The sequence below is a fragment of the Tympanuchus pallidicinctus genome, unplaced genomic scaffold (assembly GCF_026119805.1).
Source record: "Tympanuchus pallidicinctus isolate F22 unplaced genomic scaffold, pur_lepc_1.0 scaffold46, whole genome shotgun sequence".
Classification (NCBI taxonomy): domain Eukaryota; kingdom Metazoa; phylum Chordata; class Aves; order Galliformes; family Phasianidae; genus Tympanuchus; species Tympanuchus pallidicinctus.
The window spans coordinates 352,126-368,364 of NW_026294765.1; the positions used below are offsets into that span (position 1 = coordinate 352,126).

At 45.2% G+C, this 16,239-nt stretch overlaps 1 protein-coding gene across 7 annotated transcripts in view; it reads right to left on the reverse strand.

Annotated features, from left to right (window-relative positions):
* RFX2 (regulatory factor X2) overlaps window positions 1–16,239 on the reverse strand; it is a 55,023-nt gene that overhangs the window by 3,989 nt on the left and 34,795 nt on the right. For 5 of the 7 annotated variants that reach the window (XM_052702659.1, XM_052702655.1, XM_052702654.1 and 2 more), the window contains exons 6-15: window positions 15,356–15,430; window positions 10,017–10,198; window positions 6,745–6,864; window positions 5,748–5,863; window positions 4,807–4,925; window positions 4,374–4,486; window positions 2,395–2,546; window positions 1,462–1,559; window positions 817–966; window positions 212–420 (exon numbers count right to left, since the gene is read on the reverse strand). In XM_052702659.1, the coding sequence (XP_052558619.1) occupies window positions 212–420; window positions 817–966; window positions 1,462–1,559; window positions 2,395–2,546; window positions 4,374–4,486; window positions 4,807–4,925; window positions 5,748–5,863; window positions 6,745–6,864; window positions 10,017–10,198; window positions 15,356–15,430 (1,334 nt within the window). The remainder of the gene's footprint in view (window positions 1–211; window positions 421–816; window positions 967–1,461; window positions 1,560–2,394; window positions 2,547–4,373; window positions 4,487–4,806; window positions 4,926–5,747; window positions 5,864–6,744; window positions 6,865–10,016; window positions 10,199–15,355; window positions 15,431–16,239) is intronic. The other 2 variants (XM_052702656.1, XM_052702658.1) reach the window with 1 other exon arrangement.

Here is a 16,239-nt window from a genome sequence, read left to right on the forward strand (position 1 = left end):
CAAGAGCTTGAAGAAATGAGTGAGTGGGGCATCCTATCTCCATCCCAAAAGGATACAGGTGGGGACACTCTTTTGCACAAGGGCAGAACAGCAGTCAGCCAGAGCTGCGTGGGTGCAAAGGTGTAAAGAAGTTGGCTTTGCCTTTTCAAGGAGTTATTTACGTGCCCTGAGCCAGATGCAGAGATATTACCAAAATGAGAAGAAAACATACCTATAGAAAGACCATTTCAACAGGAACTGCCTAGCTGCCTTGGGGAAGCTGGGACTGCCCTCGTGATGCTTCAGGACTTGAGTAACAACATTATCCAGCCAGCTGGCCCACTGGTCCAGGGAGCTCTGCTGCTGCAGTGTGAGCTTGAAATCCTGCTCCAGCTTTTGCACCATGCCTTCCTCACACTGGCATACCCACGAGGCTTGCTCCTGCTCAGGAGGAAGGGCTGACAGTCACTCAAAGCCTGCTGTTTCAGTTTCTGGTTACCCCAGCCCAGGAATTCAACCTCATTTCTAGTAGGCGAGGACTCCAAACCAGCTCTGAATCACACCTCTTTTGATCTCTCCTGACCACAGCACAATATTACTATTAGAACAAAATCACTATTGCTAGCAGTACTCCTTATAGAAGTTCATGGGAGCCTTCTCCACTATGCACAATGAGATGACAGATATACCTTGAAAAATAACACCAAAACCTCACGTTAAATAGTTCACTGAATCACTTCTTAGTATTGGAAATAACATGCTGGTTACCAGCAGACAGTCTCACTAGACAGCCCCAGTTCTAGACAATAAGGCCCAGGAAAAGATGCAGTAAGTTACCTGCACGTTGGCAAAGTCGACCCGATTGAGATCGCTGAGCATCTGGTTTATCTGGGAAGTGTTCTGCAGCACAGCACGAGCAGCCTGGGCCAGGTGGTTAAGGGATGTGTATCTGCGCAACGTCTGTGCAAAGGCACTCACTACTGCAACCTGCAGCAGAGCAGAGCACGCAGGGGATTGAGAGCAGGGGGCAGCAGGGCTCAGGGGCAAACTCTTCTCAGTGCCGAGCTCAAGAATGCTGCACACATTTTTAGCTGGGGTAACCTGCATGGCTCCTCTCAAGCTGCTGCCTAATGTGCACTCAAGCACTTTTGCAGCATCTACTGAGCTGGGAACAGGCTTCACAAATCCACGGCGTTAGGAGAAAGACAGTAGGAGCCTTATATTCAGTCTCTGTGGTGTCATTCAGCCTCTGAAGTGTCCTGTACTTTCCATTCAGGCAAGGGAATGGCTCAACAGGCAGAGCATTATCAGCTCAAATGAACTGCCTGATCTTGCCCTGCTCCTTGCTGATTTTGGTTCAGAATTATTCTTCATGCTGTGTTAGGCTGGAGCACACACAGCCAAACTCCAGCAGTGATTTCCAATCACCGTGGAAAATGACAGCACACACCCCCTGTTCAGTATCATGCTTTCTCTACTTACCTTTGTCTGGACAATCTGGGGGGGGAATTCACTCATTGCATTCATCAGCCACCCTTCCAAACTCTTGGCAAAGTTACGAATCGCCTGTGTAAGTGTGCCTGCAAAGAAAGGTGCAGAGTTAGAAAGGCTGTTCCACACTGTCTTTCACACACACCACCTTTCTGGATCATCTGCTGTGGAAGGCACAGCCACTGATCTGGCAGCTGTGATCTCAGTTCAGCATCTTGGGTCAGCTAGGTCCCAAAATGCAATCAAACAGCTCCTTAGCTTCTCTGTGACCCATTTTAGCTTTCTCTAATTGCTGAGACATGCTCTTCAAAGACACGTGTCTGCACCAGCATACAGACTGACAGAAGCAGATCAGTGGGACCAGGTTTTTACAGCACTGCTCAGCCCAGTTTGTGGCTAAGTTGTAGCCCTGAGAGGCTGACAGATGCATCAAAGTAAGGAGCCAAATCAGAGTGAAAACCCTTCATATCCCATCAGTAATCTCCCAAGTGAAAGTTAACCCTATTTTTCCAGGAGGTGCAGGAGGGGACAGCATGGTCCTGTGTGAACCAAGATACGGTCTGCAAGGAAACACCTCACAGGGACTTACAACAGCTTGTGCACTAAGCCTTTGCTTTTACCTTGACTTAGAGCCAAAGTCAGGAGATGTGATGATATGAAATGGAGCCTGTTTTAAAAGACCTGAGAATTCCAAAGGCCACAAAGTTACGCCTACAGAGAACACTGCTGTGGAAGGAATATTGTCCTTGCCCAAAATATTAGCCTGCTTTTACAATGGAAATCTTTGTGGCAAGTGGTAGCCAGACAGTGTGAGTCACAAAATGCAGTTCTCCAAATATTTGGTGACTCAGGAGCAGCGCAGCAAGGAGCTGGAGCAGGAGGCAGCACTGCCTGTGCCCTCCTGGTCTCACTGCAGACACTCACTGGGCACCGGTCGCAGCACATCGGGGATGAGGATCTCCACCAGGGCCTGGTACAGGATGTGGTCACAGCTTCTCATCCACTTGAGGATGGGTTCATATTTACACAGAGTGATCAGCTTGTCTTTTGGGAGGGTCCCTTCATGTTCTTCTTCACTGCAGGAGAAGGGAAGCAGCATTAGAAGCTGATTTTCCAGGCGTTTCACACTTCGTCTGGATTTCTAATTTCAGTTTTCAGCAGAAAAAGCAACTCACATTTCTTTCAAAAGGAAATCTCTGATCATTTGTACCAATCTCTGACTCTGCAAGCACCTCTCCATCATGGGATCAGAGCTCTGACTGTGGTTTCACCTCAAGCCTGCATTTCCTGTGCTTGGCCTCCTTTTGCTTTCTCTACGTTCAGCCTCCCTTCACACACACACACACGCTCATCTTCATGTGTAGCTGGAATTGTCCTACAACACAGCACAGCTGGCTCCTCCTTACAGCTCCAGCTGTTCCCAAACCCTTCACACCTTTACCCTCTCCCCTCTGACAAATATTTGCAGCAAATGCTGTCTGAGCAGGTTAGCCAGTGCTGATGGACACTGCGGTCAGTTTTGAGGTGTCTGGCACCTATAAATGCTACAAAACTCTCATTTTGTGAAATGAAATCTTGGTGTTGTGATGAGAACAAATTGTCTCCAGCTGAATGAGGTCAAATGAGCCTGCATTCACTTCACTTTATAGATGCACGGAAACTTTTTTTTGCATGATTAAGGCATAAGATATTTGTTTAAACAGCAGGCAGAGAAAACTGAAGCCTTACTGCACTGCCAGAGTCGCAAGTCAGAGCTATTAAGACACTGCACTGGGAACTTACAGGGAACTTTCCCCATGCACTACATCAAAATCATTAAAGCCAAGCCTTTGATGGACTATAAAGAGGTCCTTACACCCTCTGCCTGAGAGGTTTTATCCAGGGGCGTAGTCCTAGAACACTCACATGGAAAAATCAGCTGTCAACCACCTACACTTTCTGTTGAGTTGAACCAGATTCTTCATTTTATCACATTTTCAAGCAATTTGGCACTTGGAGAACTCCTTGGTTTTATATCCACATTTATAAAAGAGGGGCTAGAGTGCTACCTATTGTGATTGATAGCTGTGCTGTGCAGAGCTATGGGAGCACACTGCCCTACCAAGGTGAGCCAGTTTAGGCAGGGCCCTGTGCAGATGCTGCCTGAGTCTGCCCTGACCTTGCTCAGCTCCGTGCTGTGCTGCCAATGCCTTGTAGACGACCCCTTAAGGAAAAGATTCTGAGACCATCAAAGAGCTACAGTGTTTCTCTGCTGCAAAATATTCACTGGATAACATCTGCTGAGGGCAAAAGGGCCGTACTCCAGGGATTATTATGGGATATTTCCTTATTACCCAAACTTTTATCGTTTTTCTTCCGAATATCAAACATCAGTATCTGAAGTCCTCATGTAATTACTGTGAGTGAACAACACAGACTTTCAATACACATCTTAACGAGAAACCATCACCTTTTCAATTCTCTCTATTTTCACTTATTTCCCTTATGCTGTCTCTTGGCAGCAGACTACCAGTGCATAAAGGAAGAAGAATAGGCAGTAACGAGCCAGACAGGAGCACAAAGCCAGGATCAGAGCAGCTCAGTTTGTCATTATCTCCCTCAAGACATGAGGCACGAACAGACTTGGTCAGGCACCCAAACAGGAGAACCAGTCGAGGCGTCGCCAAAACCTCTGTGTTGGAGATGCTTTCAAAAGCAGCATCCTGTTTGCATTCACCCAGATGCTCCCTGTATTTCAGATTAGGGTACAGGAGGCATCAGAAGTACCATCAAAAGTAGATATTTCCAACTCCTACGAAGCACTCAAAATGCCCAGTGAAGCTGACATCGCTTCGTGCATTTTTAAAAGACAAAATGCATCAAGAAAAGCATCATTCAGAAATAATCAAAGCAGCACGGTGTACCTGGATGGCAGGGCAGCAGAGCCATCACTAGGTGGTGTTTTAGGACTCCAGAAGGACTGCCACAGTTTCTCAATATAATGAAACTGAAGGTTCATTACAACATCCAAAGTTGCCTAACAACAAAGAACACATCTCATTAGCTGCTCTGTTAGCATCCTGTCACACAGTGTCAGCACGTATTTCATGCACTGACGTTCAGATTAAATAATTTACAGGAAAAACAACAAGAAGTGCATTGTTTTAATGATCAATGTAACACAAAAGAGGTCACATCACACCGCAGGCGGCACCTGAGTTGCAATACCTAGTGAAACAAACATGTCCTGTTACAGTTTAGCTTTTCCTGAGGACAGCATGAAAGAGGTGTACATGAATTATGTCCCGTGTCATTTAATTGATCTGTTAATCAATTAAAAATATTCAAAGTCATCACCTCGCAGTGCCTCCTGTAAAGAAGCTGAAGAGTTTTCACATCATTCATGGTGACCCCTTCTTGTAAGAGGACGTTACCCAGATCAGGGGCTGGGAACTCGGGAAAGACGTGGGTTACATCTAGGGAAAAGAAGATGGGGAAGTTGGTAAAAATTAGAAGCACTCAGTTATGCAGACTACAGACACACATGAGATGCTTCTGTCTCTGGTTGCTATCTTTCACATTTTAATTGGGGGTGAAACTGTTGAAATGAGGCTGATAAACGAGTGCTTCCCTGATTCCTGCTGTTATAATGGGCAAAAAGTAAACAACTGCAGTCCATATGTCCAGCATGTAAAGGAGAATGTTTTCCTTCTCTTTGTAATAAAAGTAACAAGAATACATTGTCCTCGTGTAATGTGCTTCCCATTAGATTTTCTCCAAGGCCTGAAAAACATCCTTTTGTAATCTTGAGAGTACAACAGACAATATAACTGGATATCAGGCATATCAGGAGTAATTGCATCTCAGAGAATGCTTGGAGCTGGGCTGGGATTTTTTATCTACTGGAGAGTATGGAAACACGTAGATCCATGACCAGTAAAAGCAGAGAACCTGTCTCATCAGGAGGCTGCAGTGTAGGGCAACAAACAGAACGGCTTCACTCCCCCTGTTCTACAAAGCTCTTCAGAATAGTGTGGCTTGGAGAGCTCTACTCTTCCATCCAACTTGACTGAGTTAAAAGCATACCTAGGAACTGAGAGCCAGTGGCACTAGGATGAAGTTTCCTGTGGGTACAGGAGCAACACAGCAAATGTGACATTACAAGAGTGTACTAGAATATAGATTTCTTAGAAAAGAAGAAATCCAGAGCAGGCAGGGTTTGCTGGACAGAGCCTTCCTTCCTCTAAGGTGATCAGCCCAGGAGCGCGACATCAAATCCACAAAAGCAGTCTGCTCACCTATGAACTGCTGGTGGTGCTGACTTTGAGCAGCAACTGATTGCTCAGGGGTTGTGTGCAGGCTGCTGTTGGAACCGGCTTCTGCCACGCCATCCATCTTCTGAGCTGGTCTGTACCTAGGGTCAGAGAATGCCCTGCTGTTACACACACACAAGCAAACACATCACATGCAACACGGTCATGCTGTGAGAGATGGGGACACCTACAAACCCATGATGCTGTAGAGCACTTAATTAAGAAGTTACATCATATAATAACAGAGGTTACATCCAAAGCCAGCGTTTGGAAGGCTGACTATTTCTATCACCTGCTCGAGGTGGCGAATGAGAATCTCCTTTGGATCTTCTCCCCGAATCTTCTCCCCAGGAGAAAGTTAAATGGGTTAAGAAATTTGCCCAAGGTGGACATAAAAAAAAAAGAAAAGAAAATGAGAAGCAGAGCTGGTGTGGATGCCAGGGTACAGATTTGCAGACTCTGGAGGTGACTTTTGCATTTGCTTTCTTTTCAGGAGCACAAGAAACGAATTCTTCTGCTCTTTCTTTACTGTAGCATGAGCCAGAAATGTCAGTGCTTCCAGGAGACAATCCCAAATTCCTCGGCACGCAAAACTGCTCAGACACAAGACTAACCACAGCACTTTAACTTGCATTGTCCCAAGTCCAAACAACCCAAAAACCCAAACCCAAGAAACAAACCAATGCAAGCCCACAACCCCTTCCTGTGATCAGGACAAACAGCTGCAGAGCTGAGGTCCTCAGCTATTGAGCCAGGGGATACAGGGAGGAGTGGTATATTCTGCAGTGAGTTCTGTAGCAGCAGGCTGAACTCAAGCCACTGGCAAACAGAACAGTGGATAAATGCAGCTTGGCAAGCCAGAATTTCTCCTTGAGCCTTCTGCTGCTCAGACCAGGCAGAACCTGGCAGCCCCATTCTTGGGGAGGACCCCACGGCAGCTCTGGGGCACAGCAGTGGGTGCCACGGGGCCGGGAGCACCTACCTTTGCTTCTGGTGGATGGGCTGCTGCCTCATGGCCATGTACTGTGTGTCCTCCTGCAAGCGGTTCAGCGGAGACTCTGGCTTCAGCCGGATCCCATAGTAATGGTATTTGGAGTTTCCCCTGCAAGTAGCAGCATTAAAATTGCTCAGTGCCAGCTAGTCAATGGGAGCAACCTCACAGCCCTGCTATTGACTCTCAGGCTTGTTTTGACAATCCACACCAGCCCTTACAGTGCACACGTGTTTGCTGCCAACGCTGTCTGAACGCTGACCTCATGAATGCCATCAGCTCCTCTAAAATTCATCACCACATGTCACAAAGTTCAGCGACGTCCACATGTGAAATCTGGCAAGGTTTGTTCCAAGCAGCCAACAGCAACGGGGGAGAACTGACAAGTGTTAAAGTACAAAGCATTGTTAAACAATGACAGAGACCTCAAGGGACGCTTTGCACTTTGATTAGAGCTAAAGAATTTGCTTTTATATCGAAACTAAACTTTTATCTTCATCTAGAGTTGGATGAAAACAAGCCCGACTGAATGGCCAGCTATGATAAGAAAGCCACCTCTCTGGTGTCTGCACTTTAACAGCAACAGTTAAGAGACTTTGATCTGCTTTTGGCCTTGGGAATTGCTCATTTTTGCTGTTTTGTAAGATCTGAAAGCTTTCTGCAAGAAAAAGAGGCTGGATTTCCTTCTCCTTTGCAAAGCTGCTGTGATGCTCCTCAGGAAGAGGCCTTCCCACCCATCACATTGGACAAATGTCTCCATTCAAGTTTTCCTACCAAACCAGGATTTTTCCTCTGCAGTGGGGTCTCCAATGTGCTCTCATTGCTTAAAATTACAGCTTAGTGCTTCAGTATGGCAGTGTCTGAAGGCACCTTAAATCCAGTGATGTCTCCCAAAGAGAAATTTAAGAGAAGTATCTGTTGCAGAATTAAGCTGCTATCCAGAACGCTTTTTATCTTGTGGGAATTCTCTCTTTTCCATTTTCAGCTGCTTTTATTTAAGGGAGACAGCAGAACTGTTCAGTCTTTGTCACCATAATGTAGGGTTTATACGTGCTCAGGTGTGAAGCATGCTCCAATCAAACCTTAAGTGATTCTAAGTGCCTGCAAATTAAACAATAAATGCATTGATAATGCAAATGAATGAGTAAGGTGGTAGACAGCTATTTCCATATGTATGGAGGTGTACTGTAGCCTTTCAAGCTTGCACATCTTGAATATCAAGTTTGTTGCTTTTTTTGTTTCTGTCTTAATTACAAAGTTTTCAAGGTTAACAGAAACCTTTTGGTGACGGAATTCAGAACATCACAGACCAAAAGAACACCTGGTGAATACTTAGCATTTATATCACAGGAGATAGATATAAAAATAAGTTTAAGAACTGGACATCAGTTCCCTTATTACATCTATTTCCTTCTTTTTACAAAAGAATGTAAGAGCTATTAGATAATTTTAAGCCTTCGTAAATAACGACATGTCAACCAAGCAGCATTATCATACATTGAAATAAAATATTCTGACTTTTTTTTTTAATTTCAGTCTTCCATGGTGAAAATAAATTCTGAAATATCAGAACACTGCCATCAATCAGAAATTCCATTTTCTGAGCCTTTCTATTCTCAAGTCCAATCATCTTTCAGGTCACAAAGCAGAAGGATTCTAGAGCAGCTGTCGGGACTTTGAATTTTTCCTCCCTTGGTAGGATTAAAGAATTTTTGTCCTCTGAAGAAATGACTTCAGAGTTCTTACATTGGAACCCATCTTCAGAAATCCAAACTCTCCCCCGCTCTTCCTGCGACTGCTACCTCCCCATTCCAGCTGTGTGAATGCTGCAGGCACATCTGGTTTTGTTCTACTCTGGAATATCCAAGCTTGTCTTTGATTATAGAAAGTTATACAACCAGAGCAGTCACTGCTTCTCCAGTGTATTCACTGGTTTTTTAAAATTAGAAGCTGAAGTAAAGTGCAATGTCAGCTGGACAGGCTGTGCATGGATGCTCCCCTGAAGGACACACGTGCCATTACTGCAAGTGTTCTCCCTTAAGTTTCACCTTTCTTGTTACATCACATGGGTCTGTGATATTCTAAAACAAAAATTTGTTAAGAAGATTCAGCCTCCTTCTTTGTGAATTTCAGAAATAAGGCATCTCCATATCTCCAGGGATGTCTGAACACCTTGTCTGCATCAGGGGTCTGGGATCTGTTCCCACTGCTGATGGAGAACCTTCCTGGATCCAGAAGGAACTCTGCAGCAGAACGCTGGATCCCACAGCTGACAGCAGTGATGGTGATCAAGAGAAAACAGTGGGATGAAAAGCAGCCTGGGTTTAAATAAAATGTCCTTGGATTCCTTGAGAAACGGGCTTAGATTGAATTCAGGATGAGGTGCTGTCACCAGAAACCCAGAACATGTCTGAAATCAACATTCTCACCCTGCTGATTCCCGTTCAGAAAGAGCTTTGCCTCACAACATGTGGAAATTAGTCCTGTGATTTAGCATAGCAATTCTTTTTCCTACAGCATAATGTTTGGTTGTTTCTATACATCTCAGAAGAAAGACCCGTGCCTGCCAAGTTACATTTGGTAGATTTTCTACGTGTGTGAGAGGAGTTGCAGATCCCACAAGAACAGTGCAATGCTCCTTTTTTCTGCAAAACATGAGGCCACATGCTTTGCTCTTGAGAACAAACTACAGCCCCTGAAATTAGTGGCTCTACAAAATACTTGCTTTTAATTAATCCCTGATGCAAGGAGCTGTACAGCACCCACAGCCATGCACAGTGGTGGGGGGAGGCGAGATGCAGCTGAGCTTGGGAGCTGTCACTTTGCACTTTGATGGCCCAGCCAGCATCTATCTCTTGCTTGCCTGCACCTTGCCACTGAGTGTACACTGAGAGCATCCCCAGCTCACCCACAGGACAGCGTGCCACAGAATCATGGCATGGCTTAGCATCATGGAATGGCCTGGGTTGCAAAGGCCCACAATGCCCATCCAGTTCCAACCCCCTGCTGTGTGCAGGTCACCAACCAGCAGCCCAGGCTGCCCAGAGCCACATCCAGCCTGGCCTTGAATGCCTGCAGGGCTGGGGCATCCACAGCCTCCTTGGGCAACCTGTGCCAGTGCCTCACCACCCTCTGGGTGAAAAATTTCCTCCTCATATCCAACCTAAACCTCCCCTGTCTCAGTTTAGACTGGAAAGGACTTTGAAAATCATCCGGATCTGGGAAGCTTCTCCCACCACCTCCAGCCCCAGCTCCCCACCAACCTGGTTCCCAGGCGGCGAGTCCTCAGCCCCATGAACACCGACCGGATCAGTTTTCCAAAGGAAGCAGCGTTCACTGGGTCCAGCTTGTGCTCCTGGCAGTGCCTCAGGTAGTGGTTGTAGAGAGAGCTCCGGGGCAGGCTCACACCTTCCGCTGTCTCGTAGTTGTCCAACAACCACTGGAGCTTTAGGCATGGAGACATAAATAAAGAACACGTGAAAGTCTAAAGAGGGCTGGAATGGGCTACAAAAACCAATGGCAGCGCTTCATGTCAGCAGCAATATCTGACATTCAAGAGAACTTAACACTGTGTGGTTAATTTGTAGAAGTGATAATTATGCCAGCAACATCGTTATAAGAGTAGAAGGATCCCCGGTCCAAAGCTAACAACAAAACAAAATCCCCATCAGGTTTTGCTGATCCTGCCATCTCAGTGTCCATCTTGCATTTGGATAAATTCCTGTGGGACCAAGATAGAGCTGTCTGCCAAGAATGAAGACATTAAATTCTGCCTTGGATGAATAAATTTCAGAGAAGCAAAGACTTCATTCATTTGAAGATTGGCATGTCTGCAGCTGTTCCCCTAACAATAAATAGTTCACCACCCAACCTTAGAAATCTGAGGTGTTTCGCCCATTATTTCCCAAAAATTGTTGCTTGAACTTCTTCTGAAATTTCTGTTGATTAGAGTTTGCAATTAAATAGAAAGTATTTGTATCCAGATGGTCCGAAAGGGTGAAAATGGCAGCATGGGAATTAGAACACAAAAAAGTCAAAAATCCAATCTCCTTTAATTGGCTAAATGACAAATTCAGTATCAGTAAGTGTTGTGTTACAGTAAGGGGATTTTTGAAGTAACTAAATGTACAAATGGATTAAAATCAATAGCGTTGGCAGGAGTCCTTTCACTGACATTGGGGCTATCTGGGATCAACGCTTTCTACGTCCAGACCTCTGCACATACATCCATATAAAGGTGGCACAGCTCCACCAGATGCAGCTGCATTTGCAGCTCATTAGTGGCTAAACAAAGCCAACTTCTGGAGGTTGAAATGTTCACCCCATTACCTCCTTACAACAAAGAAGTCAAGAACATACTGTACTTAAGCACAACCTTAGAAACCAGTGGGATTCAACCACGCACATGGAGGTACAAGCTGGCCTATGCTTCAACCCTCCTCACTCAGACTTCAATAACTGCCTGTTTTCTGTCATTTTCCCTTGGTGAAACTTGAGGGTCCCAATTCACCACTACACTGCTTGAGTTTTATGTCAATAACTGGGAGAACACAACCTGCATTGTGCAGTGACATTTCTGACACCTCACTCAATTCAGTCGTTTTCAGTTTCTGCATTTCCCACCCAACTCTGCTCTCATACAAATGCTTCTGAGCCATAAGCTACCAGCACCTACAGATGCACGCTGTGTGGTTATCATCCACATACTGACATTTCAACTTCTGCTACGCCAACGAAGCTGAATCCAATGAAGAAACACATTTAAAATGAGTTCTGTTATTGGGTTTGACCCATCCCACGCAGACGTTCAGATCATAGAATCACAGAATACTCTGAGTTGGAACCCATAAGGATCATCAGGTCCCATCAGCAGCGGTGGGCTTTGGAGCAGGGCACAGAATGCCACAGCAGGAAGAAGACAAACCTGCTGCTCAGCTCCCCAGCCTGCTTTTCAAGAGCCACCTGCCTGCCCCCTTCAAACCTCCATCCACTCGCACTGCATTGCACAGAAAATGAACTTTCTGGAGTCCAAACCCTACAAACCTACGAGGCAGTGACTGCTGCTGGCCTCCCTGCCCCTGTCTGCAGCAGGAGATGTGGTGGCAGTCCCCAAAAGGCCACTGCAGACCCGAGGCTCCGATCAACCCTTCCCTTACAGCTGCCTCTAACAAAAGCACTCCCCAGCACTCAGGACATGAAGAACCAGCAGCAGTTCTGTCTCTCTTCAGTCCACACCTGTGCTTATTTTGGCCCATCCCCTATATTTAATGATTAATACGTCCTGCTTTTTTTTTGTTTTGTTTTCTTTACCTTTTATTTATCCAATGGAAGATAATGACTATGGATTGGTTATTTCTACTCTTCTAAACCTGCCCCAATTCCATGCCTTAAAAAAGCAGTCATTTCAACTTGACTCCAGAGATTTTCACTCCAATCCTACAACATCCCCTCCATCTTCCAACACTTGCAGTGTTTTTTAACATTCCTTCAAACACTGTGGATTTCACAAGACAAACTCCCACTGCTGAATTGGAATTTGATGCAAAATGCACAAAAGAACTCAAAAAAGGAATGTTGAGGATATAAATAATTTTCAAAGGATGATTTGTGCTCTTCCTGCGTTACCAACAACGCACTGGGCACTGAAAATAAGAACATTCAAGATTCTCCCTGTTTGCATTCTCTATTCTGTGTACTTTTTGACACTGGGCTCTGGTGTGACAATGACCAAATACACCACGGTTTCACTTCTGTTTGTGTTCTGATCAGGCCCCAGTAAAATCTCAGTGCAGCTGCATGCTGCTGTTTGTGCTACAAGCACCGCAGAGGAACATTTCCATTTAATTTTGACTTCCACTTTATTTCTATCGAGGGTCTGTTTTGATGTAAAAAAACAACCCTTTAACACAGCCCTTGATTCAAGGAGGGATCTGAGGGTGGGAGAAGAGACGCTGTGTAAAAAGAACTCCAGGTTTGAAGGTTTTGTTATACAACCAGTTGTGGAACTGAACAAAGCCATGAGGACACACAGCTGTGGGGCACACGCGGGAGCTTCACTCGAAGCTGGGGCATCCCCACAGCCTTCCACAATCAGATGTCAGCAAAATCTACTTTTTCTTCAAAAGTTTTCTTGGAAAACCATCACTTTCCTCCCTCTGCATCATCTGCAAGCTCCTCACTGCCAGAGAATAAAATGCTCTGATCCAGAGACTGCGGAGCGCACTTGTGAGCAGAGCTTTTCAGGAATGTATTTGATGGACATAATTTCAATAAAGCATCACTTCTCACTGGTGCGACCATTCGCTTTGGCTTCTACACTCGATATTTCAAGTGCACTTAAGTAACTTCTCAGAGTTTTCAAGGATAATTTCGGTTATCAGGAGTGGCTCCTTATGGTGTGGACTTTGTATGAATTGAGATATGTAAAAAAAACCCCTCTTGATTGAGATATGTTTTGTTTTCCTTTAAAAAAAAACCCTGACATGAAAAATCTGCTGATGGCCATAAAATAAACCATTATCCTAAGAATTTACAAATTTGCAAAAAGTGCAGTTTAAAAGGAGAGGCAGAACACCCGATGAAAAATTCTTCAACCTTAAGAACAAATGCAATTAAACCAGAACTAATGGTGCAATTAGCATCACCTCAAAGCTTCCCTTGGGTACCAGGTCTTCCAGCAGAGGAACATTTGTCAGGTTAAAGGATTGCATTTTGCTACCACCTTGGCTTGTGATGCCACCACTGCTCGGGGCTGTGAGCTCTGTTTTGATTTCTGTCCCCCATGTCAAGCTCCTATTTTCCTTTCAGCCCTGACAAATCACAGTTCCCTTCTGTTTTGCTTTCTGATTCACACTGGCGAGCCTGACAACATTCAAGCAGGCAGCTGAGATACGCCATTGCCTGTCTTCACAGTAAGCACAGAAGGTAGGAATTGAAATATCTCACGTAACAGAAAACATTATCATCCAGCATGGACCAGGGGACACATGCAGACACTCAGCCACAGCCTGGGGCTAACTGCACAGGAAGGTCCTGAAGACCTCCATAACAGGCAGAGGTTTTTCCAGGCAGCTTCACTGAGCTTCCTGGAGCTCTGAGAGGAAATGACCCAACCTGGTCCTGCAGCACATTGCATTTCCTGCAGGCACTGCAGCACTGCTGCCTCCCTATTGCTTCTACGTGTACATGGACACAGCCTCACAGTGCAGAATGGTTGGGACTGAGCCAGGAGACTCAAACACTGAGCAGTGATGTGGGCACAGACCTTATGCTATGTCTTGTCCTGCAAGAAAGAAGTGAGGTGGCACTGCTGGGAGGCTGGGTCTGGCCCCACCTCCATTCCACATGACCTGCAGTCAGATGAAATCTCTGTTCTATCTTCACTTTCCTTGCTCTGTTCTTTTTCTGCTTTTTCCAAACCTCCTTCAGAACCACTCTCCTCCGTCCCCCACCCCGCTCCACTCTGCCCCTGTCTGTGCTGCAATGAACAAGAACAATTCTGCAGGACATTACCCTTCATCAAACCTCTGTGGCTGAGGTGCAGAAGTGTGGCTGCAACCTGGAGCAAGAAGGATGTGCAATGCTGCTCTGATCAAAGCCTGATTCCACAGCTGTGCATTTTCCCAGCTACAGCAAGGACCCTTCTATTTCTAGCACCTGAAATAAGAACTGAGCTCACCCAGGAGCCCAGGCTTGAAGTTTGGAATCAGCTTAAGGTATCAGAACATTCATTTGAAAGTTCCTCTAATTTTCTCTGCCTATTTAGGTATGGTGAAAAGGTCAAACCTACTCAAGAGTGACAACATTTCTGCCTCCAAATACAAAGCAAGACTAAATTTGTTAGAATAAGGAAGTACCACTCAGTGCACTGTGAGTTATCAGAGCAGAACATGCTTCAGCCTAACCCAAACCACAATGAAGTCAAGGCAAATCCAGTGACTTCAGTAGGACTTGAATTAGGCTCCTCAAATCTGACACACACAAGCACGTGCTTGCTGTTAAGCATTACTGCATGGAAGCCATAAACCGTGATGCAGAAGACCCTGAGTAGGCCCAGTAGGACAGCAGGAACTTCACACAAAGCAGGGAAGTTATTGGCATAGCAAGAACAGAGAGGCCTAGCAAATGGATTTAGCATAGCATCGTAACAGCAATGGTCTTCCTGAGGCACAGAAAGAGGCAGTGAAGTATTTACAGGAGCAGGCTTTTGGTATTTGGAATCTAGGGGATATTTGTCATGATTCACTCCAAGTTATTGCAGTAGAATTGCAAGTTATTTTGCAGCCATCTTCCAATTTCACCAAAAGGAAAGAACTTCCTCAAATGTGTTTATCTAATTGCCAGCAATTTCCATTGCAAGGTAGAAGAAATAAATAAATACAGGGTAGAGGCAGTTAACACAATCTAGAGTTTCTCATAAGCAAACATTAACATCATGGCAGTTTTTGCATCAATTCTTGTTTCTTGGGAATGGGCTGCTTTGGGCAGCACAGCTGAATCATGGGCTGCTTTGAGTGCTTTGTGCTCTTGAATACACCAAACAGCTACAAATAATGCTTCTACCAAAGCAGGAAAGAGGTTGTAAATTCCGATTGCAACTTACATGGCTGTTGAGCAAACTGCTTTTGTGTGATGTAATCCCTTCATTTTTTTGTAGGTTTTCAATCGCCATTTCAAGCTAAAGAAAATGTGCACAGGGAAAAAAAAAAAAGGAAAAAAGAAAAAGAAAGGAAATCAGATAGTTAGCAACAGCCAGGATTTTACCCTTATTAATAATTGAATGATTTATGCTTTATATCAACAGGCTTGTGAAAAGAGCAAGTAGATGAGGCACAGTCCTTATGGGATGAAGCTGCAAAGACGTTATTGTATGGCATGCAAACTAACAACACAGCAAGAGTCCCTGTTAGGCTGACAGAGTGAGACATGGGGATATTTGCTCTTCCACCACATGCACTGCCCGTTATAAAGGGGAAGCAGTTTTCCTTCTCTCCCTTTCATGCCTTGACCAAAACACCCCCATACAGATGTACTGCAGCAAATCAAAGGACACTGGTACAAGAGGAGGTGCATCGTACTCAGATCTTGCATGGAAAACTGGGATTAATGAACTTATTACTTCTTAAAATTTTGACAAAGAACTAAAAGCACTGAAATAAAACAGAGGCACCAGGAGGGCTGATACAAGGAGTGTGCAAGCTGAAATGGAATGCATCTTTGCTATTATGCAGACTGCTATTGTACTCATTTCCTCTGATCTCAGAGCTTCTGCAACTGGGAGAACAGCAATACATCCTGGCTTCTGAACAGACCCCTTGCTTTCCTCTACCCACTCCTACCTTCTCTTCTGCTCCCAGCCTAGCTCTTGCTGCTGCCCTGTGCTGAGACCCCCTTCCAGACCCTCCTTGTGTTGCTGCTGGGGCTCCCTTGGCAATCTCTGACAAACTACTTAGCAGAATGCTGCTGGTCCAGAGCTCTCTGCTCCTG